Below are 22,363 nucleotides of genomic sequence, written 5' to 3' on the forward strand. Positions count from 1 at the left end.
CCTGTCTGATATCAACCAATATGTCATCCCCTGTCACTACACTTTGGCTTTGTTTGCTTTATACCACAGTCAACTTTTTGTACGTACCTGTATGCATAATCTTTTTTCTGAGCCCTAAGGTAAAGATAAGTGCCCAGGGTTTATCTTTATCAATAGTGGCCATTTTTCAGTGATCTACCCAAACTGAAGCAATAAAATGCAATTCTGTATTGGCTTTTATTGTGAAGAATTTTGCAATTTACTAGATTGGACGAAAAATGTACATAACAACATTAAAAAATGTTGCCAGAGGTAAATTGTGGTCATGTAGGTACTAAATAAATATGTTATATAATTATTATTTTTATTATTATTCCTAATTACGGATGACAAAGATTTGACGAGTCAAGATAGTGTGCATTTGTGTGCCAGGGCATGTAAAGGGTTGATTTGAGTATAACACTACTGTATCAATGAAAGAAGAAGAAGAAAAAAAACAAAACATAGCAACAGAGCTGGAGCGCTTGAGCACTGGGTATTATTGGGAGATAAAGAACATCAATCAGTCTGCACTTCTTGTCTGTAATACCTCTACATAATGAGATATTTTGATACCATGTTGACAAGGTGCGGGCAAAGGTTATTGTCATTTCTGTCTGACGTTTTTGTCAATTCATCCGAGACGACGGAGGTCATTAGCTGCTAAAAGTGGCACCAAGACGGTGCAGAGTCCAAACGTGGCTTCAGAAATTGTTTGAATGGGAATGATACAATATGATATGATGCAGGTTTGCTTTGTAGTTTGAAGTATTAAAATCAAATGTAGCAAACGGACCCTCTGTTATGTATGGGTATGTGTTTACAATAGGCTCGTGTAAACAGCATTCCTGTAATCCTTAGTGTGCTCAGGCTCTTGGCTTTAAAGGGATGGTGAAGTTTAAGTTGAGATGGGGTTTGAGGTTTCCAACATTTTGATGATTTTTTTGTTGTTGTTGTTGACATAATGAGAAACCTCTTATGAAGTATGAAAGAACATAAATTCTATGAGGAATTTGATGTTTATTTCATGAAAAAATGGTTTTTGAAATGTCTTGAGATATCCAAAACAATTAAAGGTGGGACCCACCTTTAATAGCGTGATTGCCTCATTTTACTTTGCTTTTAGATATCTCAGACATTTCAAACCTGATTTTCATCAAATAAACATTGAATTCCTCTCAGAATTAGAACATTTGTAACATTTTTAACACTTTAGAAAGTGGTTTCTATTAAAGTATATTTGCACAAAGTTAAAAGCCAAATTCTCACCTCAACCAATACTATACCATCCTTTTAACTTTCAAAGCTTTTTCATCAAAATTCAGTAATTCAAGTAATTAGGGATCCCACTCAGGCACAGGATTGCACCTTATTCCAGCATCGAACCATGGTGACACAATAGGGATTAGGAAGATTAGGTAATCTCTATTCATTGACAGTTAGATTTCAGACATCTGTATGATTCGGTGAAGACAGCACTCCAACATGCGTGCCATTAGGTAAACAAAGCACAGTGTGGGTTGATACAATGCTCTGTGTAAACTTAAAGCCCACAGAGAAATGCAGTGTCATGATTACTGTGATCAGATTTTTACTTCTGAGTACCTTCCCCCTTCTCTAGGTGACATGCAGTTTTCACGTAGTTATTAAGTTTTATACAGTGGAGCTGTACATGAACAGTACAAACAAGTACGAGAAAATAATATAACAAAAGCATGTACATTGATGAGGCAAATTTGTGCTGTGTTCGCAGTAATCATTACTGCATTTTGTGGCACGCATGAACATACATACGGTGTATCACTTTTGTAAAGTTATTTAAATCATTTGCTAGTTATTGACAACATGATTGCACAAGTTTTTCCCCCTTTGTAATTTTCTGAATACAATACCTCTTGATTCCATTTTTTCCCCATATTGCCATGATTCCTGAATAATCGGTCTAGTTCACAGATATTAAACAAATGAAAAATTACATTGCTTTATCACTTTGATCATAAATTATGTTTACAGTCTTTTGAACAAGCCCTTATGTGACCAGAATTATTTTTGATACTAAAATAGTATTTGTGAGAATGCATCAATGTCCATTTTTTATGCCTCCGCCACAAAGTGGTGCCGGAGGCATTATGTTTTCGGGTTGTCCGTCCGTCCGTACGTCCGTACGTACGTCCGTACGTCCGTACGTCCGTCCGTCCGCTTTCGTTTACGCGATAACTTGAGTAATATTCACTGGAATTTTACCAAACTTGGTCAAAGTATGAAGTATGATGGGGCAATTATTTGATTAGATTTTGGGTGAAATCGGCTAAAGGTCAAAGGTCAAGGTCAAATCATGAAATTGTATCCGTTTACCAGATAACTCGAGACTGGATGGAGTAAATTTCACCAAACTTTGTTGGAGGATGATGTATGATGGGACAATTACTTGATTAGTTTTTCAGTGAAATCGGACAGAGGTCAAAGGTCAAAGATCAAGGTCAAATCCTAAAATTTATCTGTTTACGTGATAACTCAAAACTGGATGAAGCAACTTTCACCAAACTTGGTCCAAGGATGATGTATGATCGGACAATTAGTTGATATGATTTTTAATAGTGACATTGGCAAGAGGTCAAAGGTCAAAAGGTCAAGGTCAAATGCTACAAATGTTGCAATTTCCCCCATATCTATGCAATGCCCAAAGGTATTTTCTTGAAACTTGGTGTGGACATGCACTACTGTGTAAAGATTCTCCAGAGAGAGTTTCATGTCATAAGGTCAAAGGTCAAAAGGTCAAAGATTAGGTGAAAATGTTGCAATATCACTTTTCTTGCAAATGGTTCAATGTATCTTCATGGAACTTGGTACATACGCATGTACTGACTGGCAGGGATTATCTAGGGAATTTAGGGGTCATGGGTCAATAGTCAGGGGTCAAAGGTCAAGGTCAACTCCTCAAAATTTTACTATTTCCCTCATATACTAGTATATGCAATGCTTGCATTATTAGTTTCAAAACTTATTACATGCATTACCTAATGGAGATTCTCTTGGAAATTTCCAGCCAGAAGGTCAAAGGTCAAAGGTTAAGGGTCAAAGGCCAGGTTTCAATGCCCCCCCCCCCAAAAAAAAAAAAAAAAAAAAAAAAAAAATCCATTTTGTACCGTCATTACACTCTTTCTTCATACCTTGGAAATTACTCAATGCATAAACTTATAAAAAGGTGTGTCAGAATTCAAGTAAAAATTCTCAATTCCCCAAATATGTGTACCTGCACTCTTAGAAAATTAAAGCAAACCCAGTTGAAGACATTTCTGACAAACCTGTCATTTCAATATTTTGCCAGTTACGTGAAACTGTCATGGATCACACATTGTGAAGACATTGTACTATACGCCTATTGGGAGAATCATGCATTATGGCGGAGGCATCAGTCGCCATAGCGACATTTCTAGTTTTTCCATGGATCAGCGTACACATTGTGAACCGGTCTGAGTACACCAGTAGTAATTGTGTGCATATTGTAATTATGGAATTGTTAATCCACGAGGCACACCTATCAGAAAGTGTGTGTGTGTGTGTTTTTTTTTTTAAAAGAAATTCTGTAGTTACTGCAAGCATACTTTTCATACTGATGCACAAAACAACACTGGCATTGTTAATTTCATATCGAATGGTGGAAAAAACAAAATTGCCAGAAATCCATTGTATGTAATTGTTTTCCCAATGATTACTAGCACTTTGCAAATTGCTTTTCCTTCTTGCTTGCTGTACATGCAACTGTGCATAAAGTAGTTACTGGATGCACTAATTAATTGAAGGAATGGGTAAGGCATTGACGCATGGCTAGCTATCTCTGGCTATTAAAAGTGTGTGAACTCTTGCTGCTTTATATTACTAAATGCGGGAACTCTTATGCTGCAAGTGTGCGATAGTGTGTTTACAGTGTCTATCGCCAGTGATTGCAAGGATTATTTGCTATCATTCTACAATATGATGCTAATCTTTGACTTGCTTCTGACAGATTGCAGAGGCATCAACTTCCTTACTGCTACTCATGGCATTATTTTTTTCGAATAATAATCAAGGTACTTAATACTGCGGCTGTAAGAAAATATATTTCCAAAGATGCTTTTAATTTGCAGTTAACAGATGGAGAAGAGGTAGGAAAATTGTACTTCAGATAATATAAAATGGATCTTTGACTTTGTCTAGGAAGTTGAGATGTCTGGAAATTTAGCCAATGATAATTCCTTGCATGTAAAATTATTGAATGAGGATACAGGCATAATGATATACCAGGCCCAACATAAAGTCATTTAACCCTAAGAGGTCCGGGGAGGGGGGTGGAATCAACCCCCCCCCTCCCCCCCCCCCCCCGACATTTTCCGCGACCATTCTGCCATGCAAATTTTTTTGACCGCGCTGCTCTCTGACTTTTTACTTTCAAATCTCGCACATCTGATGACACCATTTGCGCGTAAATCAGACATGCCGTTACGATGCTGCACGACCTTTTATACATGCTTGTCGGACCGAAAATGGCTCAAAAAAACGTGATTTTGTGTACAAAATCTATGCAAATAGAGTTTTCTCTCCTTATTCAAAAAGATATGATTATTTTCACTTTCAATGGCTGAAATCAATTAATTTCATCATAATTATTTTTGAAATAGGTTCTGTAATAAATTTTGTGGAAAAAAAACCCGAAAAACACAAAAGGTTGAAAAACAGAAATACATAAAAAATTCATAAAACAATAGAATAGATAAGAAATTAATTTTGATTCCAGATTTTTTTTCAAGTACATTGTTAGGAATCCTACAAGGAATAATATTACCAAAAATTAGGATGCCATTAGCTTTACTTTCTGAATTAGAGCAAAATTTATGATGTCACGCATATTAAATATTAAAAACATGTGAAATATAAAAAAATGAAAAATTCAATTTTTTTCTTTTATGGTAGATTACGCGATATGTATGTATGTGCCATATTTTAGGGCGATTGTGCGATCAACGGCGGAGATTTCGGAGGGGGAGGGGGTTGAATCAACCCTCCCCTGGCCAAAGAATAGGCCAAAAATCCCTGCCTGGTTAGGGTTAGCAATCTAAAGTTTTGATCATTGTCTGAATGAAGAATTCTCAGCTTTATGAGGGTATGAATTAACTCATTAAATTTTGACTTACCAAACCATTAGAAAAAAATGAATAAAAGCATATCAGCTGTAGACGGCAAACAGATTAAAACCGTAAAACGAGGAATGTTCGTGTGCATGTTAATTTCGCAAATTTTGTGAGAGCCAAGATTCGCGAAATTATAATGCATGCAAGAGTTCTTGTCTACACTATATGCATTGAATGTCAGACATTGGTGGACAGCAAACGGATTTAAAACCGTAAAACAAGGAATGTTCGCTTGCATGTTAATTTTGTGAATTTTGCGAGAGCCAAGATTCGCGAAATTATAATGCATGCAAGAGTTCTTGTCTACATTATTTGCACTGAATGTCAGAGGCAACTTGCGAAAATTTCATGCCACAAAACAGGCCGTCAGCTCCAATTTGCAAAAATTTCATGCCACAACAATATTGTGTTTTACAGTTAGTAGACCTCCCAGCAAAATGACCTGTGTGACTCTGTGGCTTTTGTGATGAAAGGTCACCAAATGTTTGCCTTGTACGGACATTGGAGTATGTTGCCTGAGCTCAGGCGTCATGGCACAAGTAGAAGATGAGTGCACTATGGGTAAAATGAGGACAAATACAATATTTATATGTATGTCATTTAAAAAGAGAAAAAAAATGGCCAGCTATTATCTGATTCATAAATTGATATCAATCATTTGCATGTACGTGTACATGTTTTGATGCCCAAATAAACTGTAGATGTATGAACACTTGGGGATACTTATATTGTACAAAACTACTTTCAGGTATGTTGCTTTTTCCTCAAGTCAATATTCAGGCCAAAACGATACTCTGTAAACTGACCGTGCTCATGAGACTGTCGATTATTTCCCATGTCCAGGTATTGACCGCCAGCTGGCCAGACACATAGCCCATCTTTTCATTAGGGACCCGGTCTCTCTTTTCAGCGAGAGGATCAACCAAGATGACCGCAACGACTCGGACCATTTTGAGGTAAGAACACTTGACTCTATGTCACAACATACTGACCCCAAACTATGACTTTCTAATTTTTAGTGATGTCAATTTTCACTGTTGCACTGTGGCGTGGATAAGACTCCTAGCGTTCATTGTGAAGGTCTCAAGTTCAAATTCTGTCAAGTACCTACATCCATGGACAAAACATCCTCTGGTTAATAAGTGGCCACTCAGAAGAGGTTACCCTAGATAAAGAAGACCATATCATCATTATTATAATGTGTGTCATGCTTCACTTCGCTATGAACCAGTAAATCTATGGGGGGGGGGGGGGGGGGGGGGGCAGATCTATCAAAGATCAAATCTTGGGAGAAGTTGCCTTGTACCATGATGTCCCTCTTGACCCAGGTGTACAAATGGGTACCTGGCAACACTAAGATAATGATACTGGCAGGGCCCTCTGGTTGATAAGTGGGAACTCTGAAGAGGCTACCCTAGATAAAGAAGACCATATCATCATTATACCCCCGCCAAACGAAGTTTGAAGGGGGTATATAGGAATCAGCGGACGGTCGGTCGGGCGGTCGGTCGGGTGGTCGGGCGGTCGGGCGGTCGGGCGGTCGGGCGGTCGGTCGGGCGGTCGGGCGGTCGGTCGGGCGGTCGGGCGGTCGGTCGGGCGGTCGGTCCGTTGCAAATCTTGCGTCGCGAACTACTTCCTCAGTTTTCAACCGATTCCCATAAAACTTGGCACAGATGTGTGCCTTGGGTTGTAGATGTGCAAGACGTATTTTTTGACAGTACCCAAAAGTATGTTGCCATGGTAACGGCATATTATGGGCAAAAATGGGTACAAATCTTGCGTCGCGAACTACTTCCTCAGTTTTCAACCGATTCCCATAAAACTTGGCACAGATGTGTGCCTTGGGTTGTAGATGTGCAAGACGTATTTTTTGACAGTACCCAAAAGTACGTTGCCATGGTAACGGCATATTATGGGCAAAAATGGGTACAAATCTTGCGTCGCGAACTCCTCCCACAGTTTTTGATCAATTTTTATGAAATTAGGTACAGATGTTCATCTGAATATGTTAATGTGCAAGACACATATTTCCGCAGTGGCAAAAAGTGCGTTGCCATGGTAACGGCATGTTATTGGTAAAATATAGGGCAAAATGCTTCATGGCAAAACTGCTTCATCAGTGTTCTTCCAATTCTCATGGAATTCATATTGAATGTTTGTCTTAGGATGTAGGTCAGCATGACACATTTCTTGACAGTGACAAAAAGTATGTTGCCATGGTAACAGCTCACATATTATGAGCCAAAATGATGGAAAATTTTGTGTTGCAAACTACTTCCTCAGTTTTTGCCCAATTTCCATGAAACTTGGTACAGACGTGTGCCTTTGGTTGTAGATGTGCAAGACGCATTTTTCGACAGTACCCGAAAGTACGTTGCCATGGTAACGGCATATTAATGGCAGAAGATCAAGGAAAGATCTTGCGGATTTAACTACTTCCTCAGTTTTTTGACCTAAGCTTATCAAATGTTGTTTTGACCAAAGCTTATGAAATGTTGTTTGACGGGGGTATAACCAGTCGCTGTAGCGACATTTCTAGTTATTATTAGATAAAGAAGACCGTACCATCATTATTATTACGTTTGCTATATTTCACTATGAACCAGTAAACCTCTCTGTTAAAGATCAAATTCTGGGAGAAGTTGGCTTGTACCATGTCCCTCTTGAACCAGGTGTATATAAGATATTAAAGTGGGTACCTGACAACGCTAAAGATAACGGTATTGGCAGGGCCCTCTGGTTAATAAGTGGCCACTCAGAAGAGGTTACCCTAGATAAAGAAGACCATATCATCATCATTATAATGTGTGTCATGCTTCACTTCGCTATGAACCAGTAAATCTATGGGGGGGGGGGGCAGATCTATCAAAGATCAAATCTTGGGAGAAGTTGCCTTGTACCATGATGTCCCTCTTGACCCAGGTGTACAAATGGGTACCTGGCAACACTAAGATAATGATACTGGCAGGGCCCTCTGGTTAATAAGTGGGAACTCTGAAGAGGCTACCCTAGATAAAGAAGACCTTATCATCATTATTATTAGATAAAGAAGACCGTATCATCATTATTATTATGTTTGCTATATTTCACTATGAATCAGTAAACCTCTGTATTAAAGATCAAATTCTGGGAGAAGTTGGCTTGTACCATGTCCCTCTTGACTCAGGTGTACAAATGGGTACCTGACAACGCTAGAATAATGATATTGATGGGGCCCTCTGGTTAATAAGTGGGAACTCTGAAGAGGCTACCCTAGATAAAGAAGACCTTATCATCATTATTATTAGATAAAGAAGACTGTATCATCATTATTTATGTGTGTTATACATGTATTTCACTATGAACCAGTGAACCTCTCTATTAAAGATCAAATCCTGGGAGAAGTTGGCTTGTACCATGTTCCTCTTGAACCAGGTGTATATAAGATAAAGTGGGTACCTGACAACGCTAAAGATAACGGTATTGGCAGGGCCCTCTGGTTATTTAAAGTGGCAACTCAGAAGGGGCTACCCTAGATAGAGAAGACCATATCATAATTACCGCCGCCAAGGGAGGAGGTTAAATGTTTTCATTACTGTTGGTTTGTGTGTTTGGTTGTCCTTGTGCAAAATAACTCAAAAAGTAGTCAACGGATTTGGATGAAACTTGCAGGAAAGATTTAGAATGATACAAGTAACAGATGATTAAATTTGGGTAGTGATCCAAGAATTTGGGGGAATTTATGAATGATTTCTGATATTTTGGCAGGTAGGGTCAGTGAACTTGGGGGTTCAGGCTGCGCGTATTTGAGATTTGCATGCGCGCACTAAAGTGGATTGTGCCATGTCCCTCTTGACCCGGGTGTATATCAATATGAGTACCTGACAACGCGAAGATAATTATATTGGCAGGGCCCTCTGGTTTATAAGTGGCAACTCTGAAGGGGCTACCCTAGATAAAGAAGACCATATCATCATTATTATTATGTGTGTCATTTTTCACCATGAACCAGTGAACCTCTCTATTACAAATCAAATCCTGGTAGAAGTTGGCCTGTACCATGTCCCTCTTGACCCAGGTGTATATCAATATGGGTACCTGACAACGCGAAGATAATTATATTGGCAGGGCCCTCTGGTTTATAAGTGGCAACTCTGAAGAGGCTACCCTAGATAAAGAAGACCATATCAAAGATAAAGAAGACCATATCATCATTATTATTATGTGTGTCATTTTGCACTATGAACCAATGACCCTCAGATCAAATCCTTGGTGAAGTTGGCTTGAATGAATAAAATAAAATTAAACCAACACAATGACAGAGGTGTGATCCTGCCCATATTCTGCTCATTTGCTTATATGCTTCCTACCAGTAACTTTACTTGTTGAAAACATTTTAGTACTGCAAAATACCATAATTTTCTCTTGTCCAATTTCATTGAAAGTCTTATAATCCATGTCTTCTGACTGATTTTAGTTTCTGTGTTGTATTATTAAAATCAATATGGATATTATATATGAATTGTTCTTCAGAACTAAATGCAAAAGAATTCCCAGCAAGAATCACATCTTCAATAGGCTTTATATGAAGGAAAGTCTCATGATTACTTTTTGTACTCTGAACCTTTATAGCATTTCATATGGTTGATGCATACCATGCCCTCATTTTGAAATCTTTACTTTGGCATGTTTCATTTCTCCATAATGTTTAAAACCACCAGAGTGTATGACATAATTATAAGTTTTCTAAATTTCACCATGCAGCAAATTAAAGCCAATAATGTATTGAATAAGAGAAATTGTTGATAAAGTGAAGGTCTTGTATGTGTGGTATTCTGTCCCTCTTTCTTCCTCACTACCGTATCTATTTCTCTATAGTTGCGGTCAGACTGGCTAAAGATCGAGAAGTTCAAAATCTTGAAGTTTTGCCAGTGTGACAGCAAACTGACCCCAAACTTCCCGTGAAACTTCTCGATCTATTTACGCGCGGTGTCTCTGAAGCGCGAGGCCATTGTCATGTACAGATATGCATTGTTACAAACGTCACAATCACTGGCTATCGGACAGCGCACTCTTTCTTGCGTGCGTACCAATGGCTCAAACTCCGTGATCTTAAACTTCTCGATCTTTTGCCAGTCTGACCGTGCCTTATGTCTCTCTCTATAAAAATAATATCTATCTCTGATATCACTCCCTTATCCTTTGTAATAGCTTGTGTCAAAACTTGAGCTTTAATTCCAGTGCCTCTCTTCCTCTTTTTCCGATACATGACAGAACATCCAGTCAACCAATTGGCAGTCGATGAGATTCAAACCACCACCAGTCAACTCCAAGATTGGCTGGAGAGTGGAGTTCAGGCCCATTGAGGTGAGAATGATGACTACATTGTAGTCTGAGATGTGACCCTGCATCACACAACTAACAAAAAGTCGCCAGACATAGATATTTCATTAAAGGTAGATTCTGAGAGAGCAGACTCTAAGCTTTAAAATAATGTATAACACTGTTCAAATGGACTCTTCTAACTAAATCATGGAAAGAAAGCACACAATCTAAAAACCTGTTTACTGAGCAGAGAGATGAGAAAATTGACTTGGTTGACCCATTTCATTTATTTTGAGTCCTTATAAATGTAAGATATCTGCATGTTTTTTTTTTTGTTCGTTTTGTGATGTGCAGTCACATACGTGTATCAGCTACAGTCTCTGTTTAACTGTGGTCCAGTTTCAACCCGTTACAAAATTGAGTCATGTAAAAATACTGACAGGTAGGCATGTATTTATTGAAAAAAGTGTTCATTCTTTGAGAAAAATGATCTGATGTACACGTAGTAGACGTATGGTGTAAGACAGAGATTTGCTAGTCTTGGATTAGGATGTTCTGAACAGGTGACTCCCATTGAAATGAAGTCCACAGGACTGGCGGTTTGGTTTTGTTCCACCAAAATGTTGTTAAAATCAACCAGACAATAAAGTCTGTTGTGATTTATTGGTACGGGTAATCATCGGGATCTAAACTTTTTACTTTGTTAAAGTGAAATTTTGTTTTAAGTGTGTTTTCTATATAACGGGAATGAACTGTGTTTTCATATCTTCCCATGATGACAGGTGCAATTGACTGACTTTGAGAATGCAGCCTTCGTGGTATTCCTCGTCCTCCTCACCCGTGCAATCTTGACATTCAAGCTTAACTTCCTTATTCCAATCTCAAAGGTACGTGAGGAGCGAGCAAGCCATATCGGCTCGCCAAGAATATTGTCAATCTTTTTGAAGATACATTTTGATTGCAAGTGTCCAAATTATGTAAACAGCTCGGTAAAAGTTTGCATGATAAATGACAAGTAATGATTTTGCTCAAATGGCAAAAGTGGTGTTGGTCAGTGAAATCATCTTAAAGATATATTGTCAAAGTGGTAGCTGGGTGTTGGGACAGTGATATTAATGTCACCCAAAGAAGAGTTGTGTCTCTGTGTTCACCCTCTAGCAAATGTGATCCCCCATCACCGTGCTACCTTTGATGGAATCACAAACTTTGAAGCCAAGGAGTCTACAAAAATATTTGTTGTTGTAAAAAATAAAGAGAAAAGAAAAAATGTACGCCAGCATACATTGAAGGTGAAAGTTTGGTAGCTTAAATATGTCTTTTCATGATGTTAAAGTTTATGAATGTTTTCATATTCAAAAGTTTTTGTTTTGTTATGATACATGTTAGAGTATTTTTAGAGGACTTTAGAAAATAGTCAGTTTCATGATTGTGTTGCTAACAAGCATTCATTTCTTTTTTTTAAGGGATCATGTAAAACAGATCAGCAAAACTCAATTTCAAGGAAAATCAGGAAAATCATTTCGTTGTGAGCAATGACGTCAGGGTTTAAGTTGTACACTAGTTCTGCCCTGTACACAGTGTTGATAGATCTCATGCCTTCCTGTGCCAATGGTTCACTTGGGCACAATCTTTAGTAGACTGTAGTCAGCATTGTTTCTGTTTATTTTGCCTTTTGTGTATTTTACATACATGTATGTATATTGTTCCTGTGGTATTTAAAGTTTGACAAGAAGTTTGTTTCACTGTCCTACAGTATATGTTTAGTAATGTGCATATTTTTTTTTGAAGAAAATTGCATGCTGATGACACGCCTATGTATATTCCCATTCTGCCTTTAGGTTGATGAAAACATGAAAAGGGCTCAGAAGAAAGATGCGGTCCTGAACGAAAAATTCTACTTCAGAAAAGACATCCATTCATGTGAGTATGACTGCACAGTTACTCGTTAGTCACATTTTACAGAATCATTGAAAGTGAAATGCCACTTCATGTCCAAATAATACTGTAAAACATAATATATTCGCGGCACGAAATTTTCGCGAATTGGAGCCGACGGCATTTTTCGTGGCAAGAAATTTTCGCGAATTGCCTCTTGCGTTCAATGCATATATAGTGTAGATAAGAAATTTCGCGTGCATTTTAATTTCGCGAATCTTGGCGCTCGCGAAATTCGCGAAATTAAAATGCACGCGAACATTTCTCGTTTTACAGTAAACAAAAGGGATTAAAGAAGTGGAATTCAATCAGGTGTAAAATAAGAAATAAAGACTTACTTTAATCCTTGTTTGTGACAGGGTCCAGGGGCAGTTTCATTCATGAATGAAACAGCTATAGAGCGTTGAGCGGGCGTAATAGTCCCACTAATAGAGCAAAAGCGGGAGTTACTTGAATTATGTTATGGGAAGTGAGAGTACTCTCACACCTGATTGGGCAGTTTCATCGATGAAACTGCCCCTGATGCTATCAGGGAAAATTAGTCTGTATGATGTCAAAATTTGGCTTGTTTTCATGAAGCAATGATTTCATACAAAATGGTCACAGGGGTGAAATCTTGTTTCATTGTAGTGTATCAGAGTAAACACCATGTACCATTAATTTGTTTTATGAAACAACTCTGGGCATCAACAAAATGTGGTCCACAGCAAGCTTTCATTTTCTATTGATGAGAAGATTGCTGGATAGCCCATTTTCAGTTGTATATATAACTGGTCTTCTGTGGGGTCCAGTTGGATGTGAGGTGGGACTACTTCACTGGGTTATGCATCCTGCTGTTTGATACAAAATCTAGACATTTTTTTTTTTTTTTCAGTCACAATTCTCACCGCACAATTTCACGTCTTTTTGCCAAAATTTGCACAAATTTGTGCAACTTGGGTTGCGACCCAAATTTTGCAAAAAACACAAAACAAAACATGCAACCCCCCCCCAAAAAAAAAACACACAAACCCCCCCCCCCCAAAAAAAAAAAAACAAAAAAAAAAAACAAAAAAACAAACAAAAAAACAAAAAAAAACATGCGTAGCTACAGCCTTTCAACTTTTACCATTCACAGTATCCAGTGTATGGGACCACTGAAAACAAAAACTGCCGAATAATAACATGACAAAAAATTTATTGTGTGCCCGGTAAGTAGGACAGAATTGTATGAAAGTGACAGACCACTAATACGGGAACGAAAGAGTGAGACCAAGCTCAGCGCATTCATGGAGTGTACACCCAAGTAGGAACAACAAGTATGGCAGCTTTAAAAAGGTTTACAAACAGAAAAAGATATCTCATTATCAGGAATAAAAATACATCAATATAACAGGAATAAGATCTGCAGAATTGCCTCGTTATATCAGGTACATTGTATCTCAACTTCTGTATATGCCATCCTTTTATAAAGAGATTCCACTCTGAAAGAAAGAAAGATATTATTCGGAGGGGTGAAGGTTCAGGTGCGAGTTTCTTCACTTTGTCTCCCTCTACAAATTAAATTTGTTAAGATCGCAACTGCTGATCTGTAAATTAACAAACATGTCGGAAAAAAGGTACCAGCGGGACTCGAACCTGTCATCTATGTACTGCTTTCCGGGCAGTGACACTACCACCAGGCTGTCCCTGGTAGCTGGCAGTGATGCGATGAACATGGAACAAATACCCAAGCTCCGAAATTCCGACATTGTATGTTAAGTAGCCCAAGGCAGACAAGGCATATTAAATGAAAGAAAGAAAGATGATATTCAGAAAGAAAGAATAAATATTAAAGGACAAGTCCACCTTCATATACATAAGGATTGTGATAATGCAACAATATTAGTAGAACACATCAGTGAAGATTTGAGGAAAATCGGACTATCCTTCCAAAAGTTATGAATTTTTTAAGTATCTGCACAGTCACTGCTGGATAAGAAGACTAGTACAGTGTATGATGCCACATGCGTACAACGATCTAAGGAAAATAAAAAGAGAATTTCACAAAACTTTACTTTTTTGAATAAAGTGCAAATTTCTTTGACTTGCTACTGACGTATGTTAAGGGTAATATTATTCCCCCTGCCTTCTGAAAGAGAGAAGATGAGTGTTCTTTTGTTATGCGAGAAAAATGGAAATATGTTGAATTTTCTTTATTCTTTCTTTATAACGTTGTACACATGTGACATCACAAGCTATATTAGTCTTTTTGTCCAGCCATGACTGAGCAGAAACTTCAAAAATTCATAACTTTTGAACGGATTGTCCGATTTTCCTCAAACTCTCACTGATATATTCTTCTAATTTTGCTGCATTCACTCAACCCACATGTCTATGAAGGTGGACTTGTCCTTTAATTCCACTGTATTTTCATTTCCATCCAGTCAGTGACACAGAGATAACCACAAACGTTGGGACGTGTACAGACATGAAGGAGTACTATGGCTGCATGGACATCAATACCATCATCAACGGCGGACAGTACCCAGACTGCCCCCAGGCCAATTTCCCCGGACTGGTGCCGCTGGTCCGCCAGTACCTCAACACGCAGGAAGGCGTAGACGTAGACACACGGTGCACGATCATCCACTACCTCAAACTCATTTCTGACCGGGCGGCAGGTATTCAATCGGACCTTCAATCGCGTCAAAGCTTTGAATCAGATGCATATTAGTGTTATTATTTTTTGTTTTGCTAATCCTTATGTGGCCGACACCTAGTTTTAAGCCTCTATCTCTTGTTCTCCTCTTTTCCTCTGAAAGCATCCAGTTTGCCTGCCAGAAATGACTGCTTGACCATGACAACTAAAACATCAAATTTTGTAGTTGCTTTTGTCGCTGTTTGGATACTCTGTTATTGAAATGCAGAAAGCATACTAGGAACTTTTGCACAGAAAATTGATACAGTTTCACTACAGAAAGACTTTTAATGCTTTTTTAGTCTGTGCTAAATGCTAAATGCTAAAGACATGGCTTGGGAAATGCAGGTGAATGAAGCTATATTGTTGGTTTCTGTGTAATGTGTACAAGATATAGCTGGTTGTGAATACTTGCAGGGTGCATTGGGAAGTTGTTTCCTCTAATCCTCCCCCCCCCCCTTTTTCGGCAGTCTTTGTCCAGAAAAGGAAAGTAATGATAGAACGATTTAATACTGTTTCTGCTAAGGTTCCCCTGGTGCTACCAAAATCTGAGTTGCGATCCAAAATGAGCTCTACTTTTTGAGTGAAGTTTTCCATAGATATGGTTTGAAAAAAAAAGAAAATACATGTTAATATTGGACAGGGAAAACTTTTGGGGCAAGAAATCTTGTTGCATTGGTGCTTGTTTCATCAGGGTTCTCCTAAAACTTGCCTTTTTGCCTTATGTATGTAGGTCGCCTGAAGACAACAGCACGGTGGATACGTGATTTTGTCCTCAGTCACCCCGACTACAAGCAGGACTCAGTCGTCTCTGAGCTGATCAACTACGACCTCATCCGCGAGTTTGATCTCATCTCAAGAGGAGAGATGGAGGCACCCGATCTCGTCAACACGCAGATCTCCCGCTCATCTGGCGACATTCCGGAATCCATTCAGAAGGTGGAATTCCAGAAGGATACCAACGTGTGACACGAGCTTACACGTCATAAAAATCTGGGGGATGTTTCATCAACGTTTGTCGGCGCTGACAACTTGAATCACCATAGTAACAGTCGGTGACCAGAGCATCTCAGCCAATCAAAACCAAGGATTTTGCTGAAATTGGTCAGCGGCAACAGTTGTCGGCGCTGACAAGCATTGATGAAACACCCCCCTGGAATTTTAGCCAATTCCTTCAATTTTTTTAGCAGAACTGGAAGAAGGTAAAGATGAAGAGATCTCATCATTTGAGCTTTAGAACTTCCCTGCAGCCAACAGTGTAGTGCCAACAGTGCAGTGGCCAAGAAATGTACTCGAGGACAGTAGAAGCAATCATGGGTAATGGTTCATTGGTGAAAATGTAAAAGAAATCAGTAGCTTTGACTTCTCATTGCCACGTTTACGTGTACATCCCTCTATGACAGAGAATATGAAGCAGCGATATGAAAATGTTGTCGCCGAATCTGTCAGTGGTGACACTGGACATTTCGAAATAGATGTAGACATAGTATATTGATTTTTGTATGCGTCTGATGACTGTGGTACAATCATACATTGTATACCGGGGTATGTAAATAGTGATTTCTGTGATATAAAAGCTATTTGGTACTGTACATGTTGTCACCTCCGGAATACAATGCTAGTGAAATTGTATTTGTAAGTTGGAACTATTCATAATGTGATTCCAGTATATAACAAATACATCTTCCAAATGAAGTGGAAAACGATTGTGAAATTGAAGATATCGTGCCCTCCACGACACTTTCATGTACTTTAACATTCAATAGATATGATTATATTTCCTTATGTGTACAAAGAGAAATGAGGGAGGTAAGGAATTGAAAAATCAATGTGTTAATTAATTTATTCATGTATGTATGTGTAAGTATGTAATGTATAAACAAAATTATTTTTAGAGAAGTATGCTGTGCATGCTGGGGTTACGTTTTCTTTTCTGTTAGGAAAATGTGCCTTTACCGTATGTCAGAAGAATGTAATTCACTGCATAAATTCTATAAGAATGTGATTATAAATCATGGAAATGTTTCTAAGGTAATTTTTAAAAAAATGATCTTTGTGTCAAACTGTGTAATATCTATGTCATAATCAATTGCAGTAATGAACAGCTTAACAGTATGTATGTTGAGGATAATAATTTCCTAGAAAAACAGGAAATTTGTATTTTGAAGTCATTGTGTTACCTCATTTTCCAGACTGTATGACAGTTTTGCAGTGATGGCACTGTTGTTTAAGTTTTATAGTTGGGTCCCTCCCCACCCCACCCTTGTGGATTTGAGTCACTCAAAACAGTTTCCCTAGTTCCATTATTTACGTATCAATCTCACCCCTGTAATTCCTGAAATTCCGCTTCCCATCCCCTCCTTCAAAAATAGAAAATACACTTGTATATTCAAATATATATATACAGTATGTCCCCCCAAAATTTACAATTGGATTTTTGCATTGATAACTTTCAACTGGCTGAATGCTATTTCAGGGTCTAAAAATAAAACATCTTGCCTATGTTTTGCAGAAAACCATTCCATTTGTTTAAGTTGCCACAGAGAAATGTGGATCATTGTAAAGGATGTCATCTGTCTGATTCTTCCAAGTTTAGCACTTGGTGATGCTCTTGGCACTGCATATTAATATGTGAACACAATGGACAGAACTTTGAGAGAAGGGATTCCTGGCATGCTCTAAAAAATTCTCTTTTCTCTTTGACCACTGAAGCAAATGGGATGGGGTTTTCTGTAGGATGTGGGTAATAAGTTATAGTTTCATACCCTGAAATTTTATTTGGATTGATTCACTATTTCAAAAGTTACCGTAGTGGAAGGTCCTGTTTTAATTTTTTTTTTCGGGACTGCCGACATACAGTATATGCAAAGGTAGAAAAGCATTCAGGAGGGCACAGACCTTGGCCAAACCTCTTCTTTCCAGTGATAAAGAAGCCTCCTGTCATGTCTCATTTGCATAATCTATCTCATCAGAAGCTTACAGCACGCTGCTCCTCTGGCCTGGGCTCAAGTGCACACATGCACACCTCAAACAGAGCTGCCAAGTCTCCCTGATTCTGCAGGAGTCTCCTTGAAAATGTCAAAATCTGTTCATGTCTGAATAAGAGAATATTAACATCTCCCTGATTTGGGACATTATTTTCACTCATTGAAATGCATGTAACACGCAGATATCTCCCTGATTGCTGTGTGGAATCTCCCTGATTTGGATGTGGGAATGTTGGCAGACCTGTTCAAATACCGTCAGCTTCAGCTCTCTCGTTTGTTGTTCCATTTTGCCAATGCTAATCCTTAAAAAAAAAGAAACTTTGTTAAAAAGTATGCTGGATCCAAACTGTTTTCTGGATCACTACCAAAATTTAATCATTAGTCTGTTCCTTGTGTCTTTATCATATCGACTTTTCCTGTAAATTTTACCCGAATCCCTTCATACCTTTTTAATTTGTTTGTAAACTGAAGGACAAACAGACAGGCAGACAGACAAAGCAATGCCGTCAGAAGCATTACCTCTTTGGTGGAGGTAAATATCGAAACGGAACAGACAAATTTGTGGTATTTTAGGGCTTTGTAACAATCATGATCCTTGGGTGTTTGTTTGTTATTTTTTCTGTGGAAACAGTTAGTGTGTAACACTATGATTGTTATGGTTCAATATGTGTATTGCCTACCTTTGTTTTTTAACGTTTTTTGTTAAATGTCTGATTATTTGGTGTAACGGTCTGTTATACGTGTCAGTAGGTATGTCAAAAGCAGACTGTGCATAGAGCAGGAACTCCATAATCTTTAATGTAATAGTATTTAGAGTGAAGTGAAATGTTTAGAATGTATTGCCCCAAGATATTCTTCAACTTTACTGTTGTCATAGAAAGGGTAAGTATCAAATACGAAGGAATTTTGTAAAATAAATATTTTGACAAGAGTAACTTTGAATGTAAACTTTAAGATTTCCTACAACTGCTCTGTAGCTCTTTTTGCTCTGTATGTAAACAGTCTTTCTCAAACTATGTCAAATTATATCAATTTATTCCTGACTATATCGATATCATGGACCTCAATAGCTGATCCTTGCGGTCCCATTTTGGACATGTTTGTTATACTGTAAACTAAATCATGATATCATGCATGATTGTTTTTAAAATCATTCAGAGAGAGAACCTTAAAAAGGGGGTCTCTGTGAGGTCATACTACTGCCAGTGTACTAAAACTTTTCATAGACGATGACTGCAGCTGTCTTTGCGAAATATCGAGGGACCATGTGATACAATTTGACCTCAAGAGGCATTTGAATTTTGGGCAGAGTCCTGCCATTTGACACCAGAATTTGTGCAATTCCACATTTGCTGTATACTCCTGGGCGCTATCATTTAAAGGGGTTCGTATAGTTTTGGTTGAGACCTAACTTCAGGTTTCTTACATTTTGGGGGGAGTTAATGAGAAACCTCTTATCAAATATGAAAGAGCGTGTAATTCTAAGAGGGATTCAATGTGTACCGGTATTTGATGAGAAATGGTTTTGAAATGACCAAGATATCCAAAACAGAGCAATCCTAATAAAAGATGGGACCCACCTTTTTATTAGAATCACTTTGTTTTACTTTGTTTTTGGATGTCTCAGCCATTGCAAAACTGATTTTCACCTAATAAAGATTGAATTCTTCTTTGAATGGTATGCTCTGTATTATTTCGTAAGTGGTTTCTTGGTATCGCGCCAAAAGTTAAAAAGCCCAATCCTAATCTCCACTAATACTATATTACCATCCCTTTAAGGCTCATGGTCACTGTCCCCTCCAAAATTTTGTCCCTGGTCAGACCCGACAAGTTTTACGGGCACACCGCCTGATGTCCCAGTGAGCGTCCAGCACACTGTGGTTAAGGAAGGGAAAGTCCTAGGACACAGTGTTGGACTTTCCCCGTGATGCGAGTCCTGGTGTGAATATGGGGTACTATATTAATGTATTTTGCCTTTTTTGTTCACGGTAAAATGTTCAATATGACATCAGACAGATTCGAAGTTATATATAAAACAACCACCACAGTCAGCTGCTCTCTATATTCAAAGTTCTTATATTAAAGTGGAAAATAATAAGATGCATGATCCTACAGTCTACCTGTGGCTTTGGTGGTCCCATGACATTCAAATCAATTCAATCAATTCAATCATAGTTAATTTCCAATCATCAGAAATCATAAAACATAGTACAAAGTATACATGTGATGAAATAATATTGTTCAAACGTTTGCTCCTGAGACAATAATATTGAAATAATATTGTTCAAACATTTGCTCCTGAGACAATAATTGCTCCCATGAAATATGTGCGCGCTAGGCTAAACATAAATTCTACCTACAAAGATGACTATAACCCAAATCCTAATCCTCACCCTCACATCAAACTATAACCTAAATCTTAAAACCCCATCACAAACCTATATAAGCCCGAAGTCCTTGGAGAAAAGACTGGAGCACTTGTCACAGGAGCAAATGTCTTGTCACCGTCTTTGGTATTGGTCTATCAAAAAATGCTGAAGCAACAAATCAAAACAAAATCTGGTTGAAAATTACCTTAATTTCTGTGGGAAAATACAAATTTGAGTAATTGAATTTGATACTATGCAGAACCCCCCCCCCCCCCCCCCCCCCCCATCATACAGTATAACCTTTGGAGTACATAATATGCTCTGTAAATGTTATAGCATGGACACACACGTTTGTCCATAGGTAATAAGCCACTTCGGGGTGAGCTCATGGGCACATGGGTACAAATGACCTTTCTTCTTTCTCAGTTGATTAGGCACTCCACTAGTCTCGAGCGACAGAAGGCATAAGTTTGCCCAACGTATATGGAATTCATCAGCCATGTTCAAACGAAGGATGAACTTGCGTAGACCAGGTGACCAGAATGATCCTTCCAATGGCATTTTGGAAAGCATCCATTTCATTATTTTGCATTGAATGTATTAACAATCTCTTTCTGTTGATATTGTCAGATACCGCTTTTGCTGTCGGGTGGATGTGCAGGCAAGCACCACTTATAGGGATAACTTGAATAATTATTACATCACAGATGCTTATCTCAGTGAATTTAAAAACCAACATGCTCTGCTGGTACAGATGATCTTTTTCTGCTTATGCTCAAAGTGGAACCCGAACTGGCTTATTGTCCAAACTTCTGTGTGATTGAGTGTTTCTGCATTCATTTCTCAGCACCACAGAGGTCAGTCAGCAGAATATGAAATAAAGTGGTTCTGAGAATTCCACAGTTTTGTCTGTAAAGAGTTCTAATGACTAAGTATCTCTATATGAACAATTATATATGATTGATTAAATGACTGATTGATATGATATACCAGTCTGTATGCAAACTGGGAAATCAATATTATCATGCAAGTGAATAAATATATCATTCAATCAACTGACAAAGTTTCTGGTGAAACATGGTTTCAATCAAAAAGAAATATACAACATGCCAACACTCGTATCTCGATAATATTATATGTATAGGTATAGGTATATATAGATATATATATATATATATATATATATATATATATGAAGAGTTTGTTCGCAAAAACCGATAAGTCCATATTTGCCAAATGGAGATATTTGCGATTAAAGGTCAAGAAAAATAAAGAAAATAGTAAGAAAATTTTTGCTTCTTTCGACCATAACTTCGAAAATGTACCTTTATATGTAGTGACCAATATATCATTTAAAAGGTATTATTTAGTACTTTATGACAGAGACCGTACTTCAAAATCTTCAAAAATGGACTTATCGGTTTTTGCAAACAAACTCTTCATATATATATATACGTATATATATATATATATATATATATATATATGTATTTATACGTATCATATATACATATATATATATATATATATATATATATATATACGTATATATATATATATATATATATATATATATATATATATACGTATATATATATATATATATATATATATATATATATGAGAGAGATTTAGATGAAAATGTTAACAAGTTCAATTCTTATTCTGTTTCATTCATTCACGCTCTTAATATAGTCACATAATGGAATGGCATTGCTGATGACAAGTTGACGTTGCCCAATCCAGTTATCCTCTCGCGAATGCTGTTCTGATATCCTGAATTTGAAAAAAAAAATTAAAATAAAAATGGGAAAAGTTAGTGGAATATGAACAGTTAATTGGAACTTCATTTGATTTGCGAAGGCCAGTGGCCATGCGTACTCGTGACAATTTCTATGCATAAAGATGGGGCCTATTGTATGC

The 22,363-nt window shown here is 37.7% G+C and overlaps 1 protein-coding gene across 1 annotated transcript in view; it reads left to right on the forward strand.

The window, feature by feature from the left end:
* The window catches only part of LOC139743928 (glutamate--cysteine ligase catalytic subunit-like), a 33,081-nt gene extending 16,083 nt beyond the window's left edge, over positions 1-16,998 (forward strand). The window contains exons 10-15 of the mRNA XM_071654396.1: positions 6,030-6,142; positions 10,440-10,532; positions 11,273-11,377; positions 12,329-12,410; positions 14,831-15,067; positions 15,818-16,998. Coding sequence (XP_071510497.1) covers positions 6,030-6,142; positions 10,440-10,532; positions 11,273-11,377; positions 12,329-12,410; positions 14,831-15,067; positions 15,818-16,053 — 866 coding nt within the window. The 3' untranslated portion in view covers positions 16,054-16,998. The remainder of the gene's footprint in view (positions 1-6,029; positions 6,143-10,439; positions 10,533-11,272; positions 11,378-12,328; positions 12,411-14,830; positions 15,068-15,817) is intronic.
* The last annotated feature ends 5,365 nt before the right edge of the window (positions 16,999-22,363 follow it).

This window comes from Diadema antillarum, unplaced genomic scaffold, assembly GCF_040938485.1.
Source record: "Diadema antillarum isolate AM-2024a unplaced genomic scaffold, OU_Dant_1.0 seq00001122_RagTag, whole genome shotgun sequence".
Classification (NCBI taxonomy): domain Eukaryota; kingdom Metazoa; phylum Echinodermata; class Echinoidea; order Diadematoida; family Diadematidae; genus Diadema; species Diadema antillarum.